We start from the raw sequence: 23,935 nt of genomic DNA, 5'->3' as shown, positions 1-23,935 counted from the left end.
CCTTTTAACTTAGAGCCTGCAGCAGCTCTCATCTCCTCATGCTGAGAGCATTCTTGCTGAGAGCATTTCACCGTGTTCTCAGCAGGACGAGGAGAAGGATGGATGGAAGGACTGGCCACCTCTCGTGACTGTCTCTAAACCCGTTCTGGGGTGGAGAAAACTTAGCACTTAGCCTCCTGCAGATACTTTCCAACTTTGGCCTATACCTCAGGGACTACATGGAAATGTACTTTAAAGGGAGACGGTTTGACAGCTATTTTTAGGTATTCATTGAACAAAACACTCTCCAACATCTGCTCATCAGTCAGCTATCCCTTCTCTGAGCAAACCTGATGGGATGAGCAGGAGGAAGATGACGTTCTTTTATGTAACAGAAGTAAATTTACTGGAAAAAATATGCAGCAGCCTTCTAGCTGGTGCTTGCTGCATGTTGTCTGTAAATCTGCAGTCTCCCCTTTGCTGGAAACCAAACATCAAAATGCACAAACTGGAGAGAGGAGAAGGCTTGGGAATTCCATGCGTTCAGTAATTCTCCCTGTGGTTTTATAGGTGCCTGTGCAGAAATGTGCTGCTTCAGCTTCTCAGAAGCACGTGATTTAGGCAAAGTGATGAACCAGCACACAGAGGACGGGGAATATTCACGACGGTAGCTGCAGCCAACAGCAACCCCAGGGCTGGAAGTTGTTCACATAAATCATCCACCGACTGATTTCACAGAGCAGTGGGTGTGCGAGGGGAGTCTGGCTTGCAGGCAGCGTGCAGCGGGGCACAGGTCCCAGCACAGCTGCCTTGCAGCAGTCACTCGGCACTGCTCGCGCTGCAGCCAGCATCAAAAAGAAGAGCCTGGCCTTGTGGGCGGGTCCACATCTCTTATTTATTTTTTATTTTTTGTAGCTGTTCTGAGAAAAGCAGGTAAACATGAAAAGCAATATGGAAAATATTCTGCGTTATTCCGTGATAGTTTGTATTTTTATTTGCCCTTCAACTGTCCTACAACCTGGGAACCAGCCTGTTCCCATTCCTCCTGGCCTTAAAAATGAGAGAGGGAAACCCAGAGAAGTGAGTCATCGAGGAGCTCTTGGAAGAAGAGAGACCTAGATTTGGTAAACGTGGAAGGTATTCCGGAACCCAAGCTTCCCAGCTGAAAAAGCAGGCACCTTCGGGGTAATGGCATCCTTCTAGCTAAGCTGGACATCGCAGAGGCTGGTTCTGTGCCAGGTCAGCCAAAGCTGCATTTATCATTCATCTGTTTGAAGTTCTCCCTCCCAGGAACCACATGGTGAGGCTGAAGGACAGCTTATTATAGCGTCCCAATGGCTCGCATTGTGGGCCAGCAGCTGCGTGTCACCAGCTGGCGGTTCGTCTGTGTGACTAAGCATCCAGAGCTCCCAAATATAGCCGTTCAACTGGAGCTGTTGGCAGTTTTCCCTTCTTTTTTTTTTTTTTTCTCTCCCTATATAATAAAGGCAAAGTCATCTCCTGATGACCCTCATATTATTCTGTTTTCAGTCAAGAGGCCGTGGTCCAGAAAAGGCCAGCACAGCATTTGATGTTTAGCCTTGCAAAGTTTCTAGTCTAAATCGTCCAGACAGGCGAAGCACGGGGGGGAGAAGTGATTTGCTCAATGTCACACGGATCAGTGGCAGGGTCAGAAATTCAGCCCAGGCATCCCGAACCTCCATGTGACACCCCATCCCCTCACCACATGTATTTCAGGCAAGCGTGTCTGAAGGCTTCATGATTCAGCCAAAACCAGGACGGTGAGTTCATGGACGGGGCAGGGCCAGCAAAACAGGAACGCAGACAGAGCTTGGGGTGTTATGGGTTTTTTTGTTTTGTTGTTGTTGTTGTTGTTGTTGTTCTTTTTGCCAGAATATTGATCTGCCCCATCTTTTTAGGTCAGGAGGTCTTTGGAGCAGTGCTTCCTTGCTGATTTGTTTGTGTGATGTCCGGCTAAACTTGGGCTCAGCACCACTGGGTATCACGGGCAGATGAAGAATAAACAAGAGGGACCTTTTTGTTATTGCACTGGGTCAGGTTGTAGGAGACCTGAATTGCTGCCAGCTCTATTGCAGATTCTTTCTGTGATTTTGGAGAGTTTCTGTAAGCTCTCTACATGCCAGTTCTTTCTCTCTCTCCAGTTATCTTTCATGTCTGTAGACTCGGTGAGCGAGCCTGATGTTTGTACAAAGCAGGACACAAAGCCTGTTCCTCTGTTCCCACTTAAACAAGGAAGAAGAGACGATAGTAGAGAAAACAGGACAAAATTTTCACATTTTTAGCTGTTTGGAGTAGTGTACTTTGGGGTAATCTCATGAAGGATAGAGGAAACAAAAATGAAAACGATGCTGCTTTCCTCTAGATGGCATTGATCAGCAGCTCGTGCTGCTCCCTCGATCAGGAGAGACGAAACGTCCCCAACCTCCTGCATTGCCTTTGGGGTTCCCTGCTGTGAGGCTGGCAGGACAGCAGCCCTCTTGCTTTTGTCTCAGGCTGGGGAAGCTGAATGGTGTGGGACAAACCATGCTGCCTCCCAGGTCAGGGAAAGCTGCAAGAGTGTTTGCCTTCAGCATTTCACTGGGTGCCGAAACGACTCGGGACGGGTACACTGCTCTCTTCCAAGAGCAAGGGCATGCAGCCACATATTAGTTAAGTATTTCTCAGCGTGGTAGGCAGCTTCCTTATCCTGACTGCTGTGGCTAAAAAGAGAAATCAGAGCAGGCAGGGGACCAAGCAGCCCCTCACAGCTTTCTCTGTAATGCCACGTGCCACTGAAGATGATGGGAAAACAGCGATGTTCGTAGGAGCTGCCCATGATACCGGGTAGTGCAAGGCAGGGAGTTTTGAAGGACCAGGCGTACGATGCTGTAACGCACCCCTCTGAGCCATCAGCCAAATTTTGCTGTTCTCTGCAGCACAAGCAGGGACAGAGCAGTTTCAGGCTGTACTGCCTGTGATCTCTGGGGAACTTTCCCTCTGCAAAATTGATTCATGCAGAATGCTGAAGGACATTGAGGCGCTGTTCTTCTGTACAAGTGCTGTCTCCAGCGTTGTCTGGTGTAGGCTGTGTAGCCTGGTACCTGCTGGGTCTCGTGTGTCCTGAGTGAGGGTAGTGCTGTGGTCTGCTGCAGGTTGCAGTGGGAGCAGTGGCTGCAAGTGCCAAATGTTGTAAATGAAATATTGTCTGCCAAAAATGGACTTAGAGGTTTTTGAAGCATGTTTTTCCTATTGCATGCTTACTTGTAGAGAGCAGTTGATGGAGACTGTCATGCTTTAAAAGTGGATTTTGTTTTCAGAGACATTTTCTGGTTCTGCTTTCACTTGCTTCATCCTCAAGAAAAATCCAGGAGCAGCTTCAGTAAAAGCATTTGGGTTATTTTATGGATTGCTCTGTCTTGCTTCTTACAGGGTTACTTGAAGCAATGCCGGAAGAGACGAGATATGTTCAACGATGAACAGCTAAAGATCATCTTTGGTAACATTGAAGATATCTATAGATTTCAGATGGGTTTTGTCCGGGATTTGGAGAAACAGTACAACAAAGAAGATCCCCATCTCAGTGAAATTGGACCGTGTTTCCTTGAACACGTAAGTCCATTTGGCATTTTTTCGGTTTTTGTTTTATGGCGGGTGTGGTGGAGTTGTAGCAGAAGTCAGAAGGCAGGAACCACTCAGAACCTAACTTGTGTTCACCAGTTCTGTTCTGTTCTAGTTACACACCATGGGCTACTCCACAGGCACTGTATCCACTTTGTGAGGTACAGCTGCAGGGAGAACTCAGTGAAGCATATAGTTGGATAACGCCCCAGAGCATTTGAATCCTGAAAATTTTTCACATCCACCCTCACATTATGTAGGCACAAGGTCCCTTGCATACTCCCTACCTTCTTTTTCTCCTCAAAATACAACTTAAATCCACTCACAAGCTATCCTAATCAGATCACAGATGACCAGAAGGTTGGAATAGGTAGGGGAGTCTGGAGGAGTAAGAAGAGGCGTTAGTTGTGTGTTACACAAAACAAGTAGAGGAGAGCAAGTGCCTCGGCTGTTCGCTGTGGCACTGAGCTGCATTTGCAAGGGATGAAAAAACCATGGAGCTTCGGATGCCTTCACCTGCAGGGCCAGGTGTGAGGTGGCAGCGGGGCGGCAGAGAGCTCGCCCACGCTGAGTGCACCCTGAGCAGGACATTGCAGCTGACGATGCAGTCCTGGAGGCTTCGGGCCAGCACCTCGTGCTGTTACATAAGCCACGTGTTACAGGAGCTGATAAATTGGGCAGTGCTGTAAATGTGTCAGGAAGTGTCAGGAAAATTATGGTCCTGCAGTTTTAGGCTTTCCTTTACGGAGACTGAAGTGCTGTGTCAGCTTATACATGGGGTGCTCCGACCCAGGATGCAGGTCCGGTGCTTACAGCCAGGTCCAGCTAGCCCCAGTTCACTTGTTAGACAAATTTACAGCAGACATTCATGAAACTTCAATGGGGCATCCCTGAAAAGGCTTGCAGCATCTCTTAAGCATCACTAGTCTTCTAATTAAAAAGCAAGCTTATTCCAGAGAAATTGCATTATGGCATTAACATTGCTCGCTTTTATCACAGCCTGCAATCTCTGCTGTTTGCTTCCAAAGCACACAGCGTATTGCACCTTTGTGCAGAAGAGAAGTATGAAATCTTGGTGAGAATCAGTAGCTAAAACTTCATGTCCTAAGGCTGTGCTGTCAATTAATTTACAGTAACAGTAACTAAAAGTTACTACTGCTGTTACTGGGAGGAATACCTGACATTGCTGTCATCATTTCCATAGGGGTTGAAAGCTGGCTAATAAACTCCTGATAAATTATCCCTGTTTAGCCATCTGGGGAAACTGAAGGATGAGGACGTTAAGATCCTGTTGTTTGGGCCTGCCAGCTCATTCCTCACCCACTTCAGCAGGAGAGAGGCGTCAGTGCTTGGCTCTTGATCAGCCGCGGGGATGGGGAGGAAAGCAGGCTCCCCTGCTCCCAGAAAGGCACGTTATAGCCTGCCTTTACTTAAATCCACTCACAAGCCATCCTAATCAGATCCCTACGGGACCCAAAAAAGTAGCATCAGTATTGGACCCCCCAAAAAAGTACGAGTCCTTTCTGTAGTTTGTAAAGCATCGCCCACAACCTGGTGAAGCACCTCAGGCTTTTAACGTAAAATACCTGGGCTTATATCAGGGCTGTCTGAACTACAGTCTTAAATGTGGCAGCCAGTTTGTTTCTGCCTCTCCCTTGCAGTGTGATCTTTCTTACACCTTTCATTTGGGGTGTCTGTGTGGCATCTGGGGACAATCTGTGGTCCGTGAAGGCAGGAAATGGAGATTCCAGCCCAACTAGTACAAAAAAGCCTGGTGAGAGCACTGCAAAGGGTGGCTGGGCACACACATGCAAGGGGTTTTTGTTGTTTGTTTGTTTTTCCAGTCTTTGGTGTTTTCTGGCTCTGGGGAAATCCGCACAGTAGTTGGTTCCTGGGGTTCCCTGTTGGTAAAGGGGTGTTCAAAACTACTCAGCTCCCAAGCACTTTTCAGGTGCTTCATGATCTCTCAAGGAAAGAGCTCTAGAAATAACAAGATCCTCCGGTATTACCAAAGGCCTGAGCTGTGACTTGGTTCTACCTTTACCTTTCACAAAGAAAATCTCATCAGTCAATTTGAAACTGAGAACACCCACAGGGCTTTCCTTTACCACAGCCGGTACCTACAGAGACCTCAACAACGTGCAGGACACGGGCCCCCTCTGCCTCCCTGCTCCCCATGCAGCAATCGTGCAGCACCTTCTCTGAGCAGGAAAAGGACTTGGGGATCAGTCCTCCCTCCTCCCGTTGGGGTGTCACTTTTTCTTCAGCCGTCACATTGGCAGGTCGGGTGACGGCCTGCTCGTGGCGCCTGTCTGACGTGCGCTCCCTTCCCTCCTGCCTTTCACAGCAAGATGGCTTCTGGATCTACTCGGAGTACTGTAATAACCATTTGGATGCATGCATGGAGCTTTCCAAGCTGATGAAAGATAGCAGGTACCAGAATTTCTTCGAAGCGTGTCGTCTGTTGCAGCAGATGATTAATATTGCCATCGACGGTTTCCTTCTGACGCCAGTGCAGAAGATTTGCAAATACCCCCTGCAGCTCGCAGAGCTACTCAAGTATACTGCACAGGATCACAGGTATGGGGATGCTCTTATTACACAAAGGGGTTTTGCTCACTGCTTTTTTACGTGGTCTCTTAATGCACATGGGGGTTGTTTTTATTTCTGTCCAGCTCTTCTCTTAATGACATCTTGTGTAAATTGAAGCAGGGCAAAGGTTCAGCAGATAGCTAGAAAGCTTCTCAAAGCACCGATTCTCAGTGGAGCCAAGCTCATCTCTCTTGTAATCAGACATGAACTAATTACCCATGGATGTACTATATGATGCTACTGGTTACACTAGAAAAATTACTTAATTAGCAGTCAGTGGTCAGAAAGGCTTATTCCTTTATCCTAGAGAGGACCTCAGCCTGTAGTGGGTGGAGGGCCACATCTGCAACTCAAACCTGCCTATGCTCAGATCTTGGGAAAATTCAGAGCCCATTCTGCTTTTCAGCCTCATTCCATCTCTGATTTTGCCATTGAGTTTTAAGGATCAGAGGAGCACCTGGCAGCTTGATATCTTCCCCAGAATTTTACGGATCTCTACTGATGAGGGCAATCAACCTAATTACCTGACCTAGTGTGAATCGAGAATAGTACCTACGATATCAGTTATGATAGGTGAAAGAAGAATGAGGCCCCCTAAGAACCGATTATCCTCTACCTTGTCAGTTTTCTTTCTTTTTCCAAAACCCTTTTTAAAATGAAGTAGTTTAGAGAAAAAAAAAAAAAAAGAAAGAAAAAAAAAGACCACAAAGTTTCAGAAACTTCTGCAAGTGTTTGATTTTTTGTTTTTGTTTCCCAAAACCAGCTCTGGAAGTGCACAGAAAAGTGACATGAGCAAAGAGGTACATTCATTTGCGATGACCTGGTTCACCAGTTTCACTGATTGATACTAGCTGAACGCTCAGTTAAAAATCACCAATTTCGATATGCATTTGGCTCCCGATCCAATTTCTTTTTTCCTTTCCTTGCAAGGCCAAATCAAACTTGGAGTGGACTCATGGGAATGTTGGGGTATCAGAAATCAGCTCTAGGATCCCAAACGTTGTGGTTTCTTTTGCTCACCAGCCATGTGATGTCCCCACACATGAACTTGGATGCCTGGCTTTACAAGGGGGAGCTGCTAGCAGCCTCAGGGCGGGGAGGTCTGTGCTTAAAGTGACCTTCTCTGAATTGCTTGGTAGACATACCAAAGGGTATGTGGACAGTGTGATTACACAAGGGTAAATTATTTGGAAGAGTGCACTCCTTTGGGATGTTTTAAAATTGGCATGTGTTTAAGTGATCAGACAGAGTCATACTCTGCGGAGACAGCGCTTTCCTGCCATTAAGCAACGATTAGTTGATTCAGACTGAGAGCTCTTTTTTACTGGATTGTGCCTGTGATAGGACACAGCTATGGACACTTCATTTCTCTTCTTTCTTCATTTTCCGAGAAGGAAAAGCAGGATTGTTTGCCTTGCATTAGTGAAGTGTAAGCCCCCTGGAGCTGTAACACAGCGCACGTGTGGAACCTGTGGCTGCACAGAGAGCCAGCAAAATGCTGTGCCTTGTCTCAGCCCCGTGGCGTGCTGTGCCTTGGTTAGTGCGGGCATGCCCCAAAGAACTTGCTGACTTCTGGCGGAATGGCGTTATGACACAGGAATGCAGTGAGTTGCACCACACCATCCTGTGGTCTGGCTCCTCCAATTCCAGCATTCAAGGAGCCTGGGAGCAACCTCCAGGCAGCCCAGCTCGCGGCCCAGAGCACTTTATGCCATGAGCAGGGAAAGTGATGCGCAGGGAGTGCGTCTTAGCACCAGATGCCTCCACGTCAGGGCTGTACAGAAAACCCAGGCTGCCCCAGTACCTCTTGAAATAAAAACATTTTCTGCTTCCTTTGGGATTGGAGGTGGGATGAGTGAAGTCTGAGAAGAACAGCAAATAATCTTTGGGGAATGTCATGTTGTGGCAATACCAGACACAGGGAAAAGCCAGCTACCTGCAGGTTGGGGCACCGTCAGCGTCAGCGATGAACGATAGAAACCAAGAAGCCAACTGGGGAGCTTCAGCTGGGCTCCTTAATCAGGTGGTGAGCTGTCCTCATGCACTTGCAGTTTGACAGTGCTTGTAATTTGATTGTGAGTCTGAAACAGAAGCTAGAATAATTTTCTGGTGGGCTAATTAGTGGACTAATAAAATGAAATCAGGCCCATCACTGGCTGGATTAGGAGTCTCTTAGGCACTCTGATTAGAATTTTGCAGTGTAGAAAACGCTGTTTAAATCAATCGAACCATTTACAGAGTAAGGCAAACCTCAGAAAGGGCCCTGAGTCCCAATGAAAGTAATTGCTAGCTTCATCTAAGAGTGGGACATGATATTCTTTTTCTTTGCTACCTCCTCTTCACTAATACGTGCTTGTAGAGCTGTGCATCTTCCCTGTACCAGTTCAGGACAACAGCGCTGAAATCAGAAACCTGACCACTCTCCCTCAAGTTAGCATGTGATATTAGGCAAAAGTCTAGGGTTGCATCCTGACTGAGCCCAGGAAAGGGGTCACTGCATCCCAAAAGTAATCAGCAATTTCTTTACCTTAATTTTATAGTTAATGTTAGCCTATTATTAATTCACTGGCCAAATGCTTTGCTTCTGTTATTTTTTTCTTCAAAGTTTTTGCCAGCTCTGCCGCAGACATGGGCTAGGAGCCCAAAAAAAGTTCAGGCATGACTCTTTCTTCATTACTGTGTGAATGAAAAATGTGCATGGGGTTTTCTCTTCAAACAGAACATTAGAATTAGTGAATTAGCATTACCAAGATAAAACCCAGCTTGATTGGCATTGGCCCACTCCACATGGAGGCAGGCATGAGGGTGTTTTCAAAGCCTGGCTCCCTTCAATTGCTCATTGTTTTGAGGCTGGTTCATTTGAATTTTTCACAAAGCCACATCTGTTCACCTCCTAAAGATTTACACCAGTTTAATATGAAGTAAATATATAAAGGTCCTAAGTGCAGCTTGCTGGTGTCCTGAGTGCTCCTGCTGCAGATTGGAGCTGGAATTAGGAGTGTGTGAACACGTTACTATATGGAGACTCTGCTAACGGGTGGACTGACATGAGCCTCCCTTGCAAAAAATCCTTCTTTGTGTATCAGGCTGCGTATGTCAGCCCATCCTCTATTCTCCCTTACTTTGTTGAAGGACCAATCTTGATGCTTTGGAATTTTGTAGGATTTTTTTTTAACCCCAGCTAGAATTTTGACATAAGAATTGAATAAAAATTGAAAACAGATCTCAAGATTTCACCCAAGAAAGGATAGCAAAATAGCAAATAATGTTCTGTTGTATATTGTGTTGTGATTGTTTCTTAATATTTATCCTGTATGGATCAAATGGGGAAATGGACCTAAAGATCCACTCTAATTCACAGCACTCACCCCTATTTTAGCTGTCACCTGTGCAATCCTTTAGCAATAATCAATAAAGCCATTCTCCCTGCAGCTGCCCAAAATCACAGTTTTTCTCATTAGTCAGCAGTCAATATCAGCCCTTAAGTTACTAATAAATTATGGTGGCATTATGGCAGCTGGCCTTGTCTGTCTTTCTGATTAAAACGAACATTAAGGTTCCCTGGAATGGAAAAGAAGGCACAGGGTGGAAATCAATAGCATTGATTTCGCCATCACTTTTTGAAAAGACTGATCATCATCTTTGCTGGCCCTGGCGGGAAGCTATTTTCACTCTGTGTTATTACACTCACAGGCCTGTCCAGGGGGAAAAAAAAAAAAAAAAAAAAAAAGGGAAAAAAAAAGAAGAAAGAATTCTTTTGATTTGCTCACCTGAAGTCTGCAGTATGAGTGAATGCCACTGGATTATGCTCTGGGGCACTCTTGGCATCACCTTATAGCTTGGAAGAGGCTCTGGCTGACGTCTAATCAAAAAATATTTTCTAATACTCATTTTAAAAACATAAAAATCCAGGCCCAAAGACAGGCCATAAAAATGCTCGGACTTTCTCTTAGGATGTGCTTTAGCAAGCACCTTAAGTCTTTAGAGAGTGATACCCACAGCAGTTGTAGGTTGGGGTGGTAGAGGGCAGACCGTACCCAGTGGGGCTCCCTCAATGCAAACCATCTGAGAAGCTGTGGCCTTCTCTGTCTCATACACATGCTATTTTGGTTGTAAGCCAGCTGCTTTTTTTTTTTTTTTTTTTTTCAAACAATCCAGAAAGACATTGAAGTTGGAAAAAAAAACACATGATGATGAGTGGCAAATCCTACCTTCATTTCTTTCTAAAAGGATGGTGAGATTTTGCTGCTGGTGATGACAGACTGCTGTACGTTTCCACTGCACATCAGGCTCTGTTTCATGGACTTCCCTCTTGTGTTTGACAGTGACTACAGGTATGTGGCTGCTGCTCTTGCCGTCATGAGGAACATGACTCTACAGATCAACGAGCGGAAGCGGAGACTGGAGAACATTGACAAGATAGCTCAATGGCAGGCCTCAGTTCTGGACTGGGAGGTACAGTACCTGTTCTGCCCTGATTAGGTGCTATAAACCTGGGAAAAGTAAATTCCATGCAGTTGTTGGAGCTACCCTAGACCGCAGAGCTCATTTCACACAACCTGGTCTGGGTATTTGTTGGAGAAGACCTTGGAACTGGGATTAAACTCAGGACAGAGGAGTCATACTTACAGACTTTGGAGATGATACTTTTGGGGGATGTAAAGCATTAATGGTACTCTGAAGAAAATCAAGGGTCCAGTTCCAATTTCATCAATACAAGTCTGAATTAACGTTTGTGATTACAATGCCGTTGTCCTGGGAGTAAGAGAGATCTGGATGAAACTCTTTGTGCATTCTGTCTCTGTGCTTTGTGACTGGGGAAGAAGTAGGAAAAGAGGTAGCAAAAAGCCCTGGAAATCATGACAGGTTAAAAAAAAATGGAGAAAGCTTCTGTTTTTATGATTAGAAGCCAAAATGTTATGCTGAATTTAAGAGATGCTACTTGCACATTTAAACTGAGTTTCCACTTAAAGGTGTGTCTGAACCAACTCTGTGTGTAGCTGCGGTATAATTAATGAGCTAAGAATACAGAATCACAGAGTCGTAGGAGTTGGAAGGGGCCAATACAGGCAAGGCAAAGGCAGCAGAGGGATTCCCCACCAGCAGGCCTTCGCTCTCCTACATTTTTGCCATGTGCTTTAAAAGACTAAACACTTGTTTCCGAGCTAAACACTTGTCCTTTTTTTTTTTTTTTTTAATCCCTGAATTTTTTTGAGTCATTGTATGAATGTAATCTGTGAGTAGGGTTTTTGAGGCAGACCCAGGACAAATGTTTTTGTAAATCCCTCTCTGTGTTAAATCATCGAGCCATGTGTTTAGTAAGTAGGTACTTGCAGTGGTGGCATGGCTTCCATTCTTCCTTACGGTCATGAAGATTTGGAATAACTCCACATTCAAGTCAATGGGACAACACTGTATGAGTTAGTATATGGGAAAGATGCATGGTTTGTTTAATTATTCTTTTTCTTTTGGGGGGGGGCGGGGGGAAGATCTAGGAAGGCTGGGAGTAGAGGGAGAGAAATGCAGGTACATCACCTAATAGTATATCCTTCTTGACTGAATTAGTATCATTGCTATAACGAGGGTTAGATTCAAGCCTGGATCTCCTGATAAAACATATAAATGCAGCAATCATAGCTGGTTCTTAAATTTTGACTGGCAGTGAGATGAGAGAATGCAGATGATTTGCTTGATTGTTTTATTGTTGTTTACTGGGAAGAAACCACTCTCTAATACTGACACATACACTCATTTTCAGAATTAGAAAACTGCCTTCAAGGAGGCACAGGACTATTGGATACATCTTCAGCCTTCAGTATATTCTATGTGATGAGCTAATGTGTGTCATTTGTAAGAAATGCCAAGACTCTCGTTGTAAATAAATCTAGATTAAGGACGGATCAATTCCTAGTCAGTGAATATTCATGTGCAAGTGGAAAGCCAAGGTGACCTCCACACAGGATCTGTGGGATAGCAGTTTCTTTTTCTATTCCATTAGTTCAGTTGATAATTCATTTTTATTTAGCTGTATCCTTGATAATTCATTCCTGCTTAGCTGTACCTACTCTTTATCTCCATCGTATCCTCAGGAACTTGCCAGTTCATTCTTCCAGGGGCTTATCCATTACTTCTCCAAATTTCCAAGCACAATATCGCAGCACCATCCTTCAGCTTCTCACCGTATAACAGAACCTGCTGTTGCTGCTGCTCAGAGATCCAACAGGAATACAGTTGCTGCCCCCATTCACAGGAAAACACCATTCTTGCCATTTTTATACTATGTTTTGGATCAAGAATAGTCGTGGAGTTGTGGTGAGAACACTAGAGGATGAGAGCTTGATGCAGCAGAGGACTTTGCTGGATTCTTGCCTTTAAAGTAACTTCTGAATCATCAGATCCAGCCTCCACTTCACAGATGTCCATGTAATGGCCAGGAGGATGCACAAAACCAAACCCAAACCACTCAGAAGTCAGCTGTAGTATAATGCAGGAAGGGAGCAGGATGCCAGATCTGTCAGATCTGATGCTTAGCTCTGTCCTCGATCTGTGCAGATGCTCTCTGCAGGCATTGCAAGCCCAGGCTGCTAACTTCCAACCCCCCCACTCAGCTGATCTCTATCTGCAGGACACATCTCCCAGGATGGAGGCCATCAGGGCTCCATTTCCTACCCAACCTGCAGGGGTTCAAGCCCACCTCTCCTACGGCTAGGCTGTTACGGAGCAGAAGAGGGATTTCCTGGTAGATATTCTCTTCCAGTCTGTGGGGAGTTATCTGGGTTGGAGAGCAGAAGACTGTGACTCCTAATTTCTCTTCGGTGGAGGACAGTCAGCTGAGAGGTGGTGACCCGATGTCAACTTCATGCTTGTGCAAGTGCTTATCCAGCTGATTTTAAATGCTCACTGAAACGGAGACAGGAACCCACAGCATTACCCTCCCATCTTCCTGTGGCCCTATTCCTGCTCTAATTAGCCTTTGTACCCAAAAGCACTCCTTTCCGTCCCTGTGTGTGTCACAGTGGCTTCCTGATCTCTCCAGCTGGCACAGCAGTGCAAGCAAGCAATAGCAGCATGGATCTGGAGTACAGCACAGTCTTGCTTGAGACAATCCAAAAAAAAAAACCACCAAAAAACAAAAAACAACAAACCCAACTACAAGAAAGGAGGAATGAGGAGAAAAACAGTTCAGGCTTTTTTCTTCCCCTCACCAGAAATTCATGCAGGGCACAAGATAGAGATGATCCCTAATTACTGCTGTATTTTGCATTTGGTGAATTGTTTCAGCAGCAACCAAGGGTAAATGTTTAAGGATGCTGAAATACTTCATTTAGAAAAATGTTTTTCCGTAACATATACTAGCAATGTTGACTCTCTGATCTGAAATTGCATTTTAATTTCTGAATTTACCTGTGTTTTGTGATAGGATGTTGGAAATAGATTTTTAAAAAGAAGAAAAAAATCCAAACCAAATAGTGAGTGCATATCTGAAATGGTCTTGTATACAAAGTGTGCATACACATATTCTTGCAAGGAGAAGGTGTTATTGGGAATGCACATATATTGCTGATCCTAAAACAAATTTAAAAAGCAGGGGGCATGTCCTAGCTAATCTGAGCAGAAGGGATTTTATTGAATCCTGTGGAGTTGTGCCTGTGTGTTTCAGGAATCATTTTAATCCCTCAAGATTTTCTGCATGGCCCCGTGAAGGTGAATTTCAGGGTCAGGATTTGACAGATGTGAACATCCTTCAGTTACCAAGGCCAGACCTTTTTTTCAGGCAGTCACGTAAGCAGGGGCTGCTGGTTTAAATTGCCAATGGGACCGACAGAGAGTGGCCTCACTGTAGTGGCAGCTGATAACTGTGCTGTGGCAGCCAGGGCACGAAGTCTGAGGAATTACTGGCAGCTCTGGTAGCTTTGTACAAGTAATGACTGGGCGAAATCTTCAGGGATGATTCAGATCTCGCTGACTGCTGTAAATTAGAAATAATCCCAATCACTTTGAAATGTGTTCCTGTATAATTTGTAGGAACATGGTCTTGACCCAGAACCCTGGATTGGACTGTTACCATGTGTGACTCACTTTTTTTATTTTGTAACTTGGATTTCCAATGTACAAACAGACCTAGAGAGGTGCTGCCCCTGCCTACACTAAATTCTCTAGTGCCTTTTGTCCTTTCGGTTGTTAATGGCGCAGAATATAGGGCTTCCACCACCTCCCGCCGAGACCTTTCAGTGTCTGAGAGCTCTTGTTGTTATGAAGTGTTTCCTGATGTTCAGCCTCTATTTCCCTTCGCTCAGCGTCATCCTCTTACTTGCAGTTAAATATCCTTAGATCAAAACAGTGACATTTAAAGGCCGGTAGGTAAAACTGGTGCACACAGTTAGCTGGAGCGGGCTCAGACCAGCGTGCAAAGTCTCCTCTGGATCAGACCTGAAATGGGCCAGACAGCGCCCGTTCTGGGCAGCCTTTACGTGCTCAGTCCCTCCTTGGCCCCTCTGAGAGAGTTGCAGATCCCAAAGGTCACTGCATAATGTGTACATAGCACTATGAAGAGATTATTCCCCCAAAGCCCACCGTTTGGGCAGGTCTTTCTCAGAGGAGGGAGGCGATGTGGCAGGGCTCCCCGTCCCATGGACATCCCCAGGGAGGGGATCACTGGCAGTCCCCGAGCCAGCAGCAGCGTGTTTGGCACCGGAGAGAGCCTTGCTCGTCAGCCTGCATTAGTCTTAACCTGCTATTTAAGCAGATTACTTCGGTTTATGTAGATTTCCAGATATTTCTACCCAAGATTCCCGTGGGTTGCCACTTTGGCAGATTTCAAGAGCATTATATTTACATGAAGGGAAAAATATATATAATTGAGAGATATAATGAACACCGTCCTTTTAAATTTCTTCCCATTCTTGTTATTTACTGGTCCTTTAAATCAAGACTCGGTGCCCTTAATTATGTAATATATTATAGTTGGCTTCAGCGTAATATTATGTTATTGAATCCAAGAATGACACGAAACGTGCTGTTTTCAAAGTGAGGACAGCCTGATGAGAAATCCTCCTGGGAAAAAATCACAACAGGGACTGAAACAGATCCATCTTTTCTTTTCTTTTTTTCCTTTTTTTTTTTTTTTCCTTTTCCCCAGCAACAGAAGGTATCAAAAAAATGAGCCTGATGAAAAGGACAACATTTCTCTCGCTTTCCTTTTTCTGATCTTTCCGTAGCCCAGAGTGCTAATCAGCCTGTCAATCTCTAATTAAAGAACAGCAGTGTCAGGCAGAAGAGAGCCCTGCTCGCTGAATGCTAACTAGGAAAGGGGATTTTGTGCCCAGCAGTAGCAGCCAGGGGCTGTGCTAGAGGTGGGCTCGGGCACAGGGGTGGTCTGAGCCGCGACAGCCCCAGCCCAGGTGTTGCTCTTGGGATGAAGCAGCGGGACAGCCTGAAAAGGAACGCCTCCCTCCTTGCCCGCCGCTCTGCCCGGACCCCGTAAGCCCCTGGTAGGGATGCCCCGCCAGCAGAAGACACTTGATGCTGTTCAAAGAGCACTGGAAACCATCTATTCTAGCCTATGGACTGTATACAAAAATGGTTTTCACACATACAAAATGCAATACAAATCCTATCGTTTCAGATCTGATTTTTTTTGTTTTAAATTGCTTGCAGGGACGACATGGTTTGGATTCAGCTAATCAAGTAGAAGTGTTTACAGAGTCCTCTGTGTATCCTCAGGCTTGAGATGCTACCACAGGAGTAAAAGACAAAGCTGGTTTTCTATTTTTAGCAGACAGCCTCTTCTAGGCTTGCCCCCTCTCATAAAAGCTCCTGTCCGTAGGCTTGTATTAATCTTCTTCGTGTAAGCTCACGTTTAGTCAGAAAAGCCCCCAATTTCTGGAGCCCGTGTATTTCCTTCAGAGGCTTCTTTTTCATAGGCTTGCCTAGGCCCGAGCTTTCTCAGCAGCTCTCGGTCCCTGGTTTTTGGCCAGGAGGTACCCACTGAGATTAGGCCCTGCCACCACTCTGTGAGACCTCGTAAGGCCCATCCCTTCTGGGAATGACCCCCTGTGTGCCTGGGAAGTTATCTCTAATTAGGCCTTCGGATACTGCAGCCACAGAAAGGAGATAGAGAGGCAGATAAACACCTCGCTAAGGCAATTTGGAAGTCTGCTGCAGCGTGATGATGCAGCGACTTAATGAAGTTGCTGTTGTCACAGGGCCCAGGGACTCAGACAGTTGCTTCCAATCAATGCTGAGAGGTTAATTACACATTTACCTGAACAGCAGTCTGAAATCCTCACCGAGAAATGAGAAGTGGGGTGACTCTTAGTTGCTTTGGCACCTTCAAGTATAAGTGGAACCAGAAAAGCGTGTCTATCTAGATGCCCCCCATAGCTAGCTGAACCCTTACAAGCTGTTGGATGAGATTTTGGGATGCTCTCATCCTAGGATTGGCTCTAGTTCGGCATCAAAGCCAGAACTGCACTAGTTTCAGAGCCAAAAAAGAAAAAAGAAAGCGTTTCTTTCATTCTCAAATCCTGCTCCTTACCTTGTAGCTGAAGTCGTCCTATTTCCTTCTGTGGTGTTGCAGAGTGAGAGATGCCCACAGGGCAGGTGGTGGTGAATTCACCCATTTTTAATAAATAGATTTTAATTAACTTTTTAAAAAGTCCAGCTCATCCCAATTAGTGGAGGGTGACTGCATTTGTTCTCTCAGAGAGTGGGAGAGAGAGTGCTGTGTTTTCAAGACCATCTGCTCATGAATCCTTAAAAAAAAAATCGGAGAGGAAAACAAGCGTTAGCCGGAGGCAGAGAAAGGGTGAGGGCATTCTGGCAGCCGGCCGGGGAGGCCTTGCCAGCCGTGGGGCCAGATAGATTTTGGGAGATGGGGAGCTCTGACAACCCACGGGAGAGGGGACTGTCATTGCCTGAAAGGGTGGGAGGAGAGGCAGCAGTCTGGAGGGGTGAATTTTGGCAGCCCCGCTGGTGAGGGAATTGATATCCCACTGCAGATGATTTTGGTAGCTGGCCTGGTACCTCCAGGGGGGACTTGCACTGGGATCCTTTTCTACAGGGAGAGGGGGTGACGGGGAATTTGCTGCCCTAAGCACGAAGTGGGCAGGAGGCAGGGGTCGGAGGGAGCTCAGAGCGAGGGGGCTGCAGTAGCCTGGTGAGAGCGGGGTGCTCTGCCGGGGCAGACCCAGGGGCTGCGGGGACAGACAGGAGGCCTCGTGCCCGAGGGAGCCCCGCAGAGCTGCGGGATGGGCACCTGCAGCAAGAGCTGGGGGTGGCAGAGCAGGGGGATCGGGGACGGTGTCCTGCAGCAGCGGTTGTGCTGTCCCATTGCTCGTTGCAGGGTGAACCATAATGGCCGTGCTTTGAATGTCCACACTTAAGTGATTTCCTTTCGTTCAGAATGATCCCCCATCCCCAGTCTCTGGTCGGAAGTCAGACAGGGCAGCTTTGAGAGATACAAAAGGGCCAAAATCTTATTTAATTATTGCCCCTCCCTGTTCTGCAAAGCAAAAGCATGCCATGGCTGGGAGCAGTGGCTCACGTGGCCTCATTCTCTGTGCCCTCCAGGGAGATGATATCTTGGACCGCAGCTCAGAGTTGATCTACACAGGAGAGATGTCCTGGATTTACCAGCCTTATGGACGGAACCAGCAGCGTGTTTTCTTTCTCTTTGATCACCAGATGGTTCTCTGCAAGAAGGTAAGGACATCCAGGGAGAAAGCAGCACTGCTAAGGACATGCTGGGGACAGGCTTTCCATTCCAAAGTGGTTTTTAGGGCAAGGTGGCTGTTTGCTACGTGTGCAGAGGACATGGATAGCGCCACATGCTAGAAATACTGAGTTACAGGATGGTGAGTATAATATGATAGAGGGTTTTTTATGCTAGTAGCAAATCCAGCTTCCACTTGTTCTTTTCATGCCTTTTTCTCATGTGCCCCTCGTTTTGGCTCGTTGCCTCACTTCTACTTTTGGGTTTTGGCTGCAACATATGATCCGAGATTAGATAGCCCTAGAATTTCTGTATGAACTATAAAGCCTGGCGCTTGGGCAGACAACTCAATTACTGCACCAAAGTGATGACTGTTGCCTCTTGAAGAAATACCAGGCAGCAGTCTGGTCTGTAACAGGGTGTATGTGCTGTCACTCAGTGAAATGGATTTTAAACCTCATCTTCATGTAGTTGCTGTGTTTTAGGGGACATCTCTGCCATGAAACCCACCACGAAGGCAGAGAAAGGTAGTGAAGGAACAATGCGTTGCAGTATTGATAGCAGATGGACTGTGTTTTGGAGCGACTGTGTTAGGCAGCAGCAGCAGAGCTGTATTGCCATAGTCCCGGTAAGGTGATCCCAGCTTATTATCATCACAGCTGTTCAAAGCAAAGCGACAGAGATCGTAAGTCCTGGGCGCCTGCATCTGCTGGCAGACCGGGACTCACTGACGTTCGCACCACAGCTACACCAACACCTGCACAGGGGGAGTCCCCTGGACCTGCTTCAAGCGGGAGTGAGGGCGCGCCACAGCTGCCTGCGGTCGAGCACACCGGGGCTGTGCTCCTGTCATGCTGGGTACGCCGAGGAGAGGCTGAGCGAGACCCGCGCCGCGTGGCAGCCCTCCGAGGAGTGCCCTGTGCCACAGGGAGCCGCGGGGGTGGGGGCGTGGGTGGCTCCTGACTCACCGCGGCATCACTGCCCGCTGCCGCGCTGGGGCCTGTGCAGTTCAGTGGGTGGCACTTGCTTCTCCTGAGTCACGGCTGACTGAAATTTTGCCTTCTGGAACGCGTGTACTTCCCCCCCCCCCCCCCCCCCCCCAACCCTCCCCGTTGTGCTTTTCACATCTTTCCCATTTCTGTTAAAAACAAAACAAAAAAACAAGCAACAATAACAACATCAGATGTTCGAAGAACTGTCAAAATGAGTGGAAATGTACAGCTGGGTTTAATTTTTTTTTAATCTTGACCTCCTAAACTTTGATTGTGATCCTGAATTTCCGATTCATATGGCAGCATCCAGTTTGGCTTGTGCTGGGTCTGATCCAGAGAAGTATCAAGCATTGCCCCCAGCCCCAATTCACCGCAGGCTGCTGGGGCTCGAGAGGTTGGATCAGTATGCAAACAGTGCTGGTGTGTCCTCTTCCCTTATGCATTCAGAAGGCATTTTGTGTTGTACGCGTGGCAATGTCACACAAGAGATGCCTTCGCAGGAAAGCACCCTGCAGATTTTTGCCATCTCAGAGACAGCGTGGTGGTTCTGGGTCTTCCTGGCAGCGACCAGCCCCGTGGCAAGGTCGGGTGGGCTCTGCTGCCATTACTGAGGTCCTGGGGGACACGGGGCTTCAGGGTGATGGGGCAGAGGGGGGTCGCTCATCCAGTGAGCCCACGAGCACAGGGACCACGCCAAGTTGTATCGTCTCCTTCTGCATCTGCCTTTCCAGCGCCGAACTGCAGTTTTTGTATTTCAGAGTGATGGGGTAGGAGGGGAGAGGGGGTTACGGCTGGACTTTCCCATCTTGATAGTGTTCTCCTTAAAGTTGTTAAGAAACATTTTTCAAGGACAGAATTCAGAGGAGTGTCAGCTCATGTTTTGGGGTCATGTATCCTATATAAAGTAAATCGGACTGATTTGTAGCCTGTGTTGGTTTGACCAAGTCAGGCTCTGCTGTTGCAGACCACAACAGGCACCCAAACCTCCCCATTAGTGCCAGTGCCAGATCCTGCAGCTTTCTTAGGGAAGCAGCATTTATATCAAGGTGCAGGAAGCCAGGGGTCAGCCTCCTTTACCCTGGGCTTTAAAATTATCCTCTGAGGAGATGAAATAGGACCCACAGGCTACCAAGAGATGGGAGATGGCAGGTCTGCAGGGGTGCTGGTGCTTCATCTGGCCGGGGTGGGCAGAGCACCACATCGCGGGGTCAGCTGCAGCACAGCCTGGTGCCAGTCATGGGAATCGAAGTGCTGGAGAGCGGCATGTGGCTTGCGAGATGCTTTCGTGTCCCACTTGCACAAACCCTCAGGGAAAAGAAGTTGGTGGAGTCCAGAAGGGCAAGGCAAAACGCCTAAGTTTCAGATTTCCAGAAGGTCTCAGAGTCCAGACTGGTGCAGGGCTGCCAGCTCCTCTGCCTTGTGTGCAGGGAGAATTAAATCTTTCAGAGGCTTCCAAAGCAGCGGACTAAACAGGACTCCTGGTCTTCCAGAGACGGGCAGTGAGAAAATTCACAAACAACCTGACCTATATTTTTTGTGAGGTTTGTGTGGTTATTGAGTCTGATCAAAACTTTCAGCTCTGGTACCAATTATCCTGGCACATCTCGGTGAATCTTCCTCTTCAGTAAGTCTTCTGCATATGTGGCTTTTCTTCAGATACAATAAATTAGTAGGCGTGACACGTCTTTAATTGTGACACGGTCTATTTGAGAAAACATTTTTTAATTATAATGGTTGAATTTTACCTGTTTATTGGTAAGAGAGATTTTTAATATAAATAAGGAACTAAAACCAATTTCCTATTCAAATATATCACAGTTGCGTTAGCTTGATGAAAGCGTGCTAGATATCCTGGGAGGCTTGAGGAAGACTAGAGTATATTTCAGGCAAGGTCTCCCACTCCTCCTGATCTTCTTAGCAGTTGCCTGCACATATTCCTCACCTTTAATACCTGTTGTCTCACTGGTAAAACGTTGCAGCTGCCACAGCTCAGTGCTCTCAGATCTCTTAGTTAATGCATATGGATTCGTTGGCTTGGCAGATGCTGCTCCATGAGTTTCTGATGGAACAGATACAGCCTGACTCCATAAGCTTTGTGACAGTTTTGGATGTTCGTATTCTCCATTGTTTGCTTGGAACTCAATTGTCTACAAAACTTGTCACGCGCTGGGCTCACAGCACTCACCAGTTCATGCAGTGGGTGATGAAATAATTTCGATGTGGCAAATACTGGCTGGAATCAGCTTCACCCCTCTGGGCTGAGGCGAGGTGTTAGTGGCATTCGCTGATAGCAGCAGGTGCACGTCAGGTCCAGGACGGTGGTATATGAATTCCTGCAGCATCCAGAAAAGAACCGATGAAAGCCAGTTCTTTCTCTGCAAAAATTTCATCAGCTTTCTGCTTCCAGCCAACCAACGCGCGGGATATCCCAGTCCCTAGAGAGCACGCTGCTCCTTGCATGCCCATGACCCTTGTGTGTGCCTGTATGACAAGCTGCTGATCCTCTGGGCACGCTGTAGTGCTGCTGAACCCAGACAGAGTACCAAAAATACATCTTTATCCCAAGTAACAACTTTCTTTCATTTGTAGCCATTATTTAATAATTATTTTTATTTTGCTGCTCGCAAAGCAACACGTCCCCTCCCTATGTAAGTTTGAGTTTCCTTCCTAGCAGCCCTGCTGTCAGCTGGGGAGTGCTGAGGACTGCTTCGTTTCAGCTGCTGTGTCCTGTGTTGCTCTAAAGACAAGGCAGAGCCCACAGTCTCAAAAACCATCTTTCTTTTCACCATTCATGTGTTGGATCGTTTTTTTTCCACCGGCCATACATGCAGGTGGCCTAGGAGGGTGTCAGCAGGCTATCATGTGCTACCAAGAATTACCATTCTTCTTCTTCCTCCTGATCCATCCAGTGTCGCCTAAGGAATTTGGGAATTTAAGGAATTTAAGATCTATTGGCCACGTCAGTATTTCCAGTATCCACCTACCTGCTTTGAGCAGCAGTCAATGTATTTCCAGATAAACTCTCTGCTTTGAATTCTGCTTTGAATACGACCTACTTTCTGAAAGCTTTGCAATCCCTTTCGTTCTGTTGATGTCTGAAAATCTTTCAAGGTTGTGGGGTTTTTTTCTGGACGTCTGGCCAAGGCGTTTCTGTGAGGGAGCCGACTCAGGGTGATTCTTCCCAAGATCTTCGCACAGTTGCTCCCCTGCTCGATACTCCTGCAGAGGATGATCAGTAATGCCAGGCAGGAGCTCGCTGATCAATATTCGCTGCATTTATTGGTTGTTCCCAAACAGTTCAGGCAAGGTTTCAGCATCTACCTCACCTTTCGAAATCACAGGCGTCCGCAGCTCTCTGCAGGTTGCTCTCTGCCAGCATGAGCTGCTCTGCCCCAGAGCGAGAAGTCCCAAACGCATTTCCGTGACCATCGTGGGTAACTGAGGGGCCTTCAGCCACAAACCTCATTTGTGGAAATGAGTAATTACAAATGGCTGCATATAAATATGCCTGGCAGATGTTATGTCCGCCAGTATGGGTGTATTTAAGTCTTTCTTCCAAGCAGGAAACTTGCACTAAGATTTACAGGGCCTGCATGAATAAGAGCAGCAGCAGCAGGTGGAGGAGCTGCTATTGTGGCAGCCAGCTCTCAGTTTTGGCAACCATCTTGCAAAGCAACTCGTGTGGGAAGGTCTTCACAAAGAAAATTGATTTCTGAGCTTTACAGATAAATGTATTTGGCTCGGATTTTCCCATCAGAGACAGCACCAGTCACTTCCTAATATCACCATTAAATTAATTTCTGGTCCTAGGAAGTGAGAATTTTAGTCAGATGCAATTACTGTGTCAAGCATTCAGCAGCCTGCCTGCTGAACTACCGGGCGGTGCGGGCAGGCACTGCAGCGCGTTCCCAGAAGCTGTGGCAAACGGGGTGCACCGAGTCAGCTTGCCTAACAGTTTACGATTAAGAGCCACTGGGAGAATGATTTGGATTTTCTTCGCAAAGCTGGGTAACTTGTGGTTATTGGATTAACGTCAAGCTCTCCTAATGCATTTTCTGTCTGTGTTTCCTGAACCAGAGGTTGGGAGTTGGGAGGACAAAGTGGTGCTGCCTTCAGAAGAGGGTGTAGGTCAGTTACCCTAACCCAAGAACGCCTTTTGGAAAGGAAGAAGGGAATAAACTGTGTAGGAAGCAAGCACTGGCCTCAGTTTGACTTACCATATGTCTATAATCAGGAAAGAAGAATACATATTCCAGTGTGCTAACTGTAATTACCAAGAAATGAAGTCAATCCTTGATGATGTTAGCATTAAAAGATGTTGCCTTAAAGGCACAGGGTCTACTTTTCTTCTCAACCTGAAGCTGAGAGGGTTTGACACGGAGATGCTTCAAATTTGCAAATCATAGTACTTAACATCCCGGACTGTGACACGCCGTATTAATTATGATCATAGCTTGTTACGCTGGGGGATGCTCGAGGTGCTTACCATATAACAGATGAACATCTTTTTTTCTGTTCTGGGTAATAGGTTGGGTTTCCCCGGTGGGCTCAAGAGTACTGTGGCATTAGGCTGGAAATGACAGCATGAAGGAGGAAGGGTTAACAGCGTCTCTGCACCAAATGGTGCTTTTCTTCCACCCATGGTAGAACAAGGCCTTGGTGGGGCTCTGTGTTTCGTGTTTGCTGCAGCACCAAAAGAGCAGTGGCTGAACGAAACACACTTAGGTTTCATTTGCACTTTTTATGTGTCTCTTGTAATCAAGATGCAATGTAACCTCCAGCTCGTGCTTTATTGCTATTGCTGTCTTCCCTTGAGCTCTTGGAGCGAAGCAGGTTGGATGAGAAGCAAAATGAGACCAGTTTAATAGCAATAACCAGACAGCCAGACAGAAATAGCTGTGCTATAGGAGATAGAGTAAATAAGATAATCCTGTCAAACTCCATTGCAGTTCAAGTTTCCGAATAGGAAGATAAAAGAGACATTTCTGAGCCCTTTTAGTGTAAGAAGGTCTAGTTCCCATATTGCTTCTGCTAAAAAACA

General features: G+C 46.5%; 1 protein-coding gene across 11 annotated transcripts in view; it reads left to right on the top strand.

Moving 5' to 3' along the window:
* The window catches only part of ARHGEF9 (Cdc42 guanine nucleotide exchange factor 9), a 185,398-nt gene that overhangs the window by 137,008 nt on the left and 24,455 nt on the right, over positions 1–23,935 (top strand). For all 11 annotated transcript variants that reach the window (XM_067005070.1, XM_067005075.1, XM_067005074.1 and 8 more), the window contains 4 exons: positions 3,409–3,588; positions 5,945–6,177; positions 10,515–10,644; positions 17,761–17,892. In XM_067005070.1, coding sequence (XP_066861171.1) covers positions 3,409–3,588; positions 5,945–6,177; positions 10,515–10,644; positions 17,761–17,892 — 675 coding nt within the window. The remainder of the gene's footprint in view (positions 1–3,408; positions 3,589–5,944; positions 6,178–10,514; positions 10,645–17,760; positions 17,893–23,935) is intronic.

Source organism: Anser cygnoides, chromosome 13 (assembly GCF_040182565.1).
Source record: "Anser cygnoides isolate HZ-2024a breed goose chromosome 13, Taihu_goose_T2T_genome, whole genome shotgun sequence".
NCBI lineage: Eukaryota > Metazoa > Chordata > Aves > Anseriformes > Anatidae > Anser > Anser cygnoides.
The sequence above is the reverse complement of the archived record's forward strand: the minus strand, read 5'-3'. Positions and strand labels throughout refer to the sequence as shown.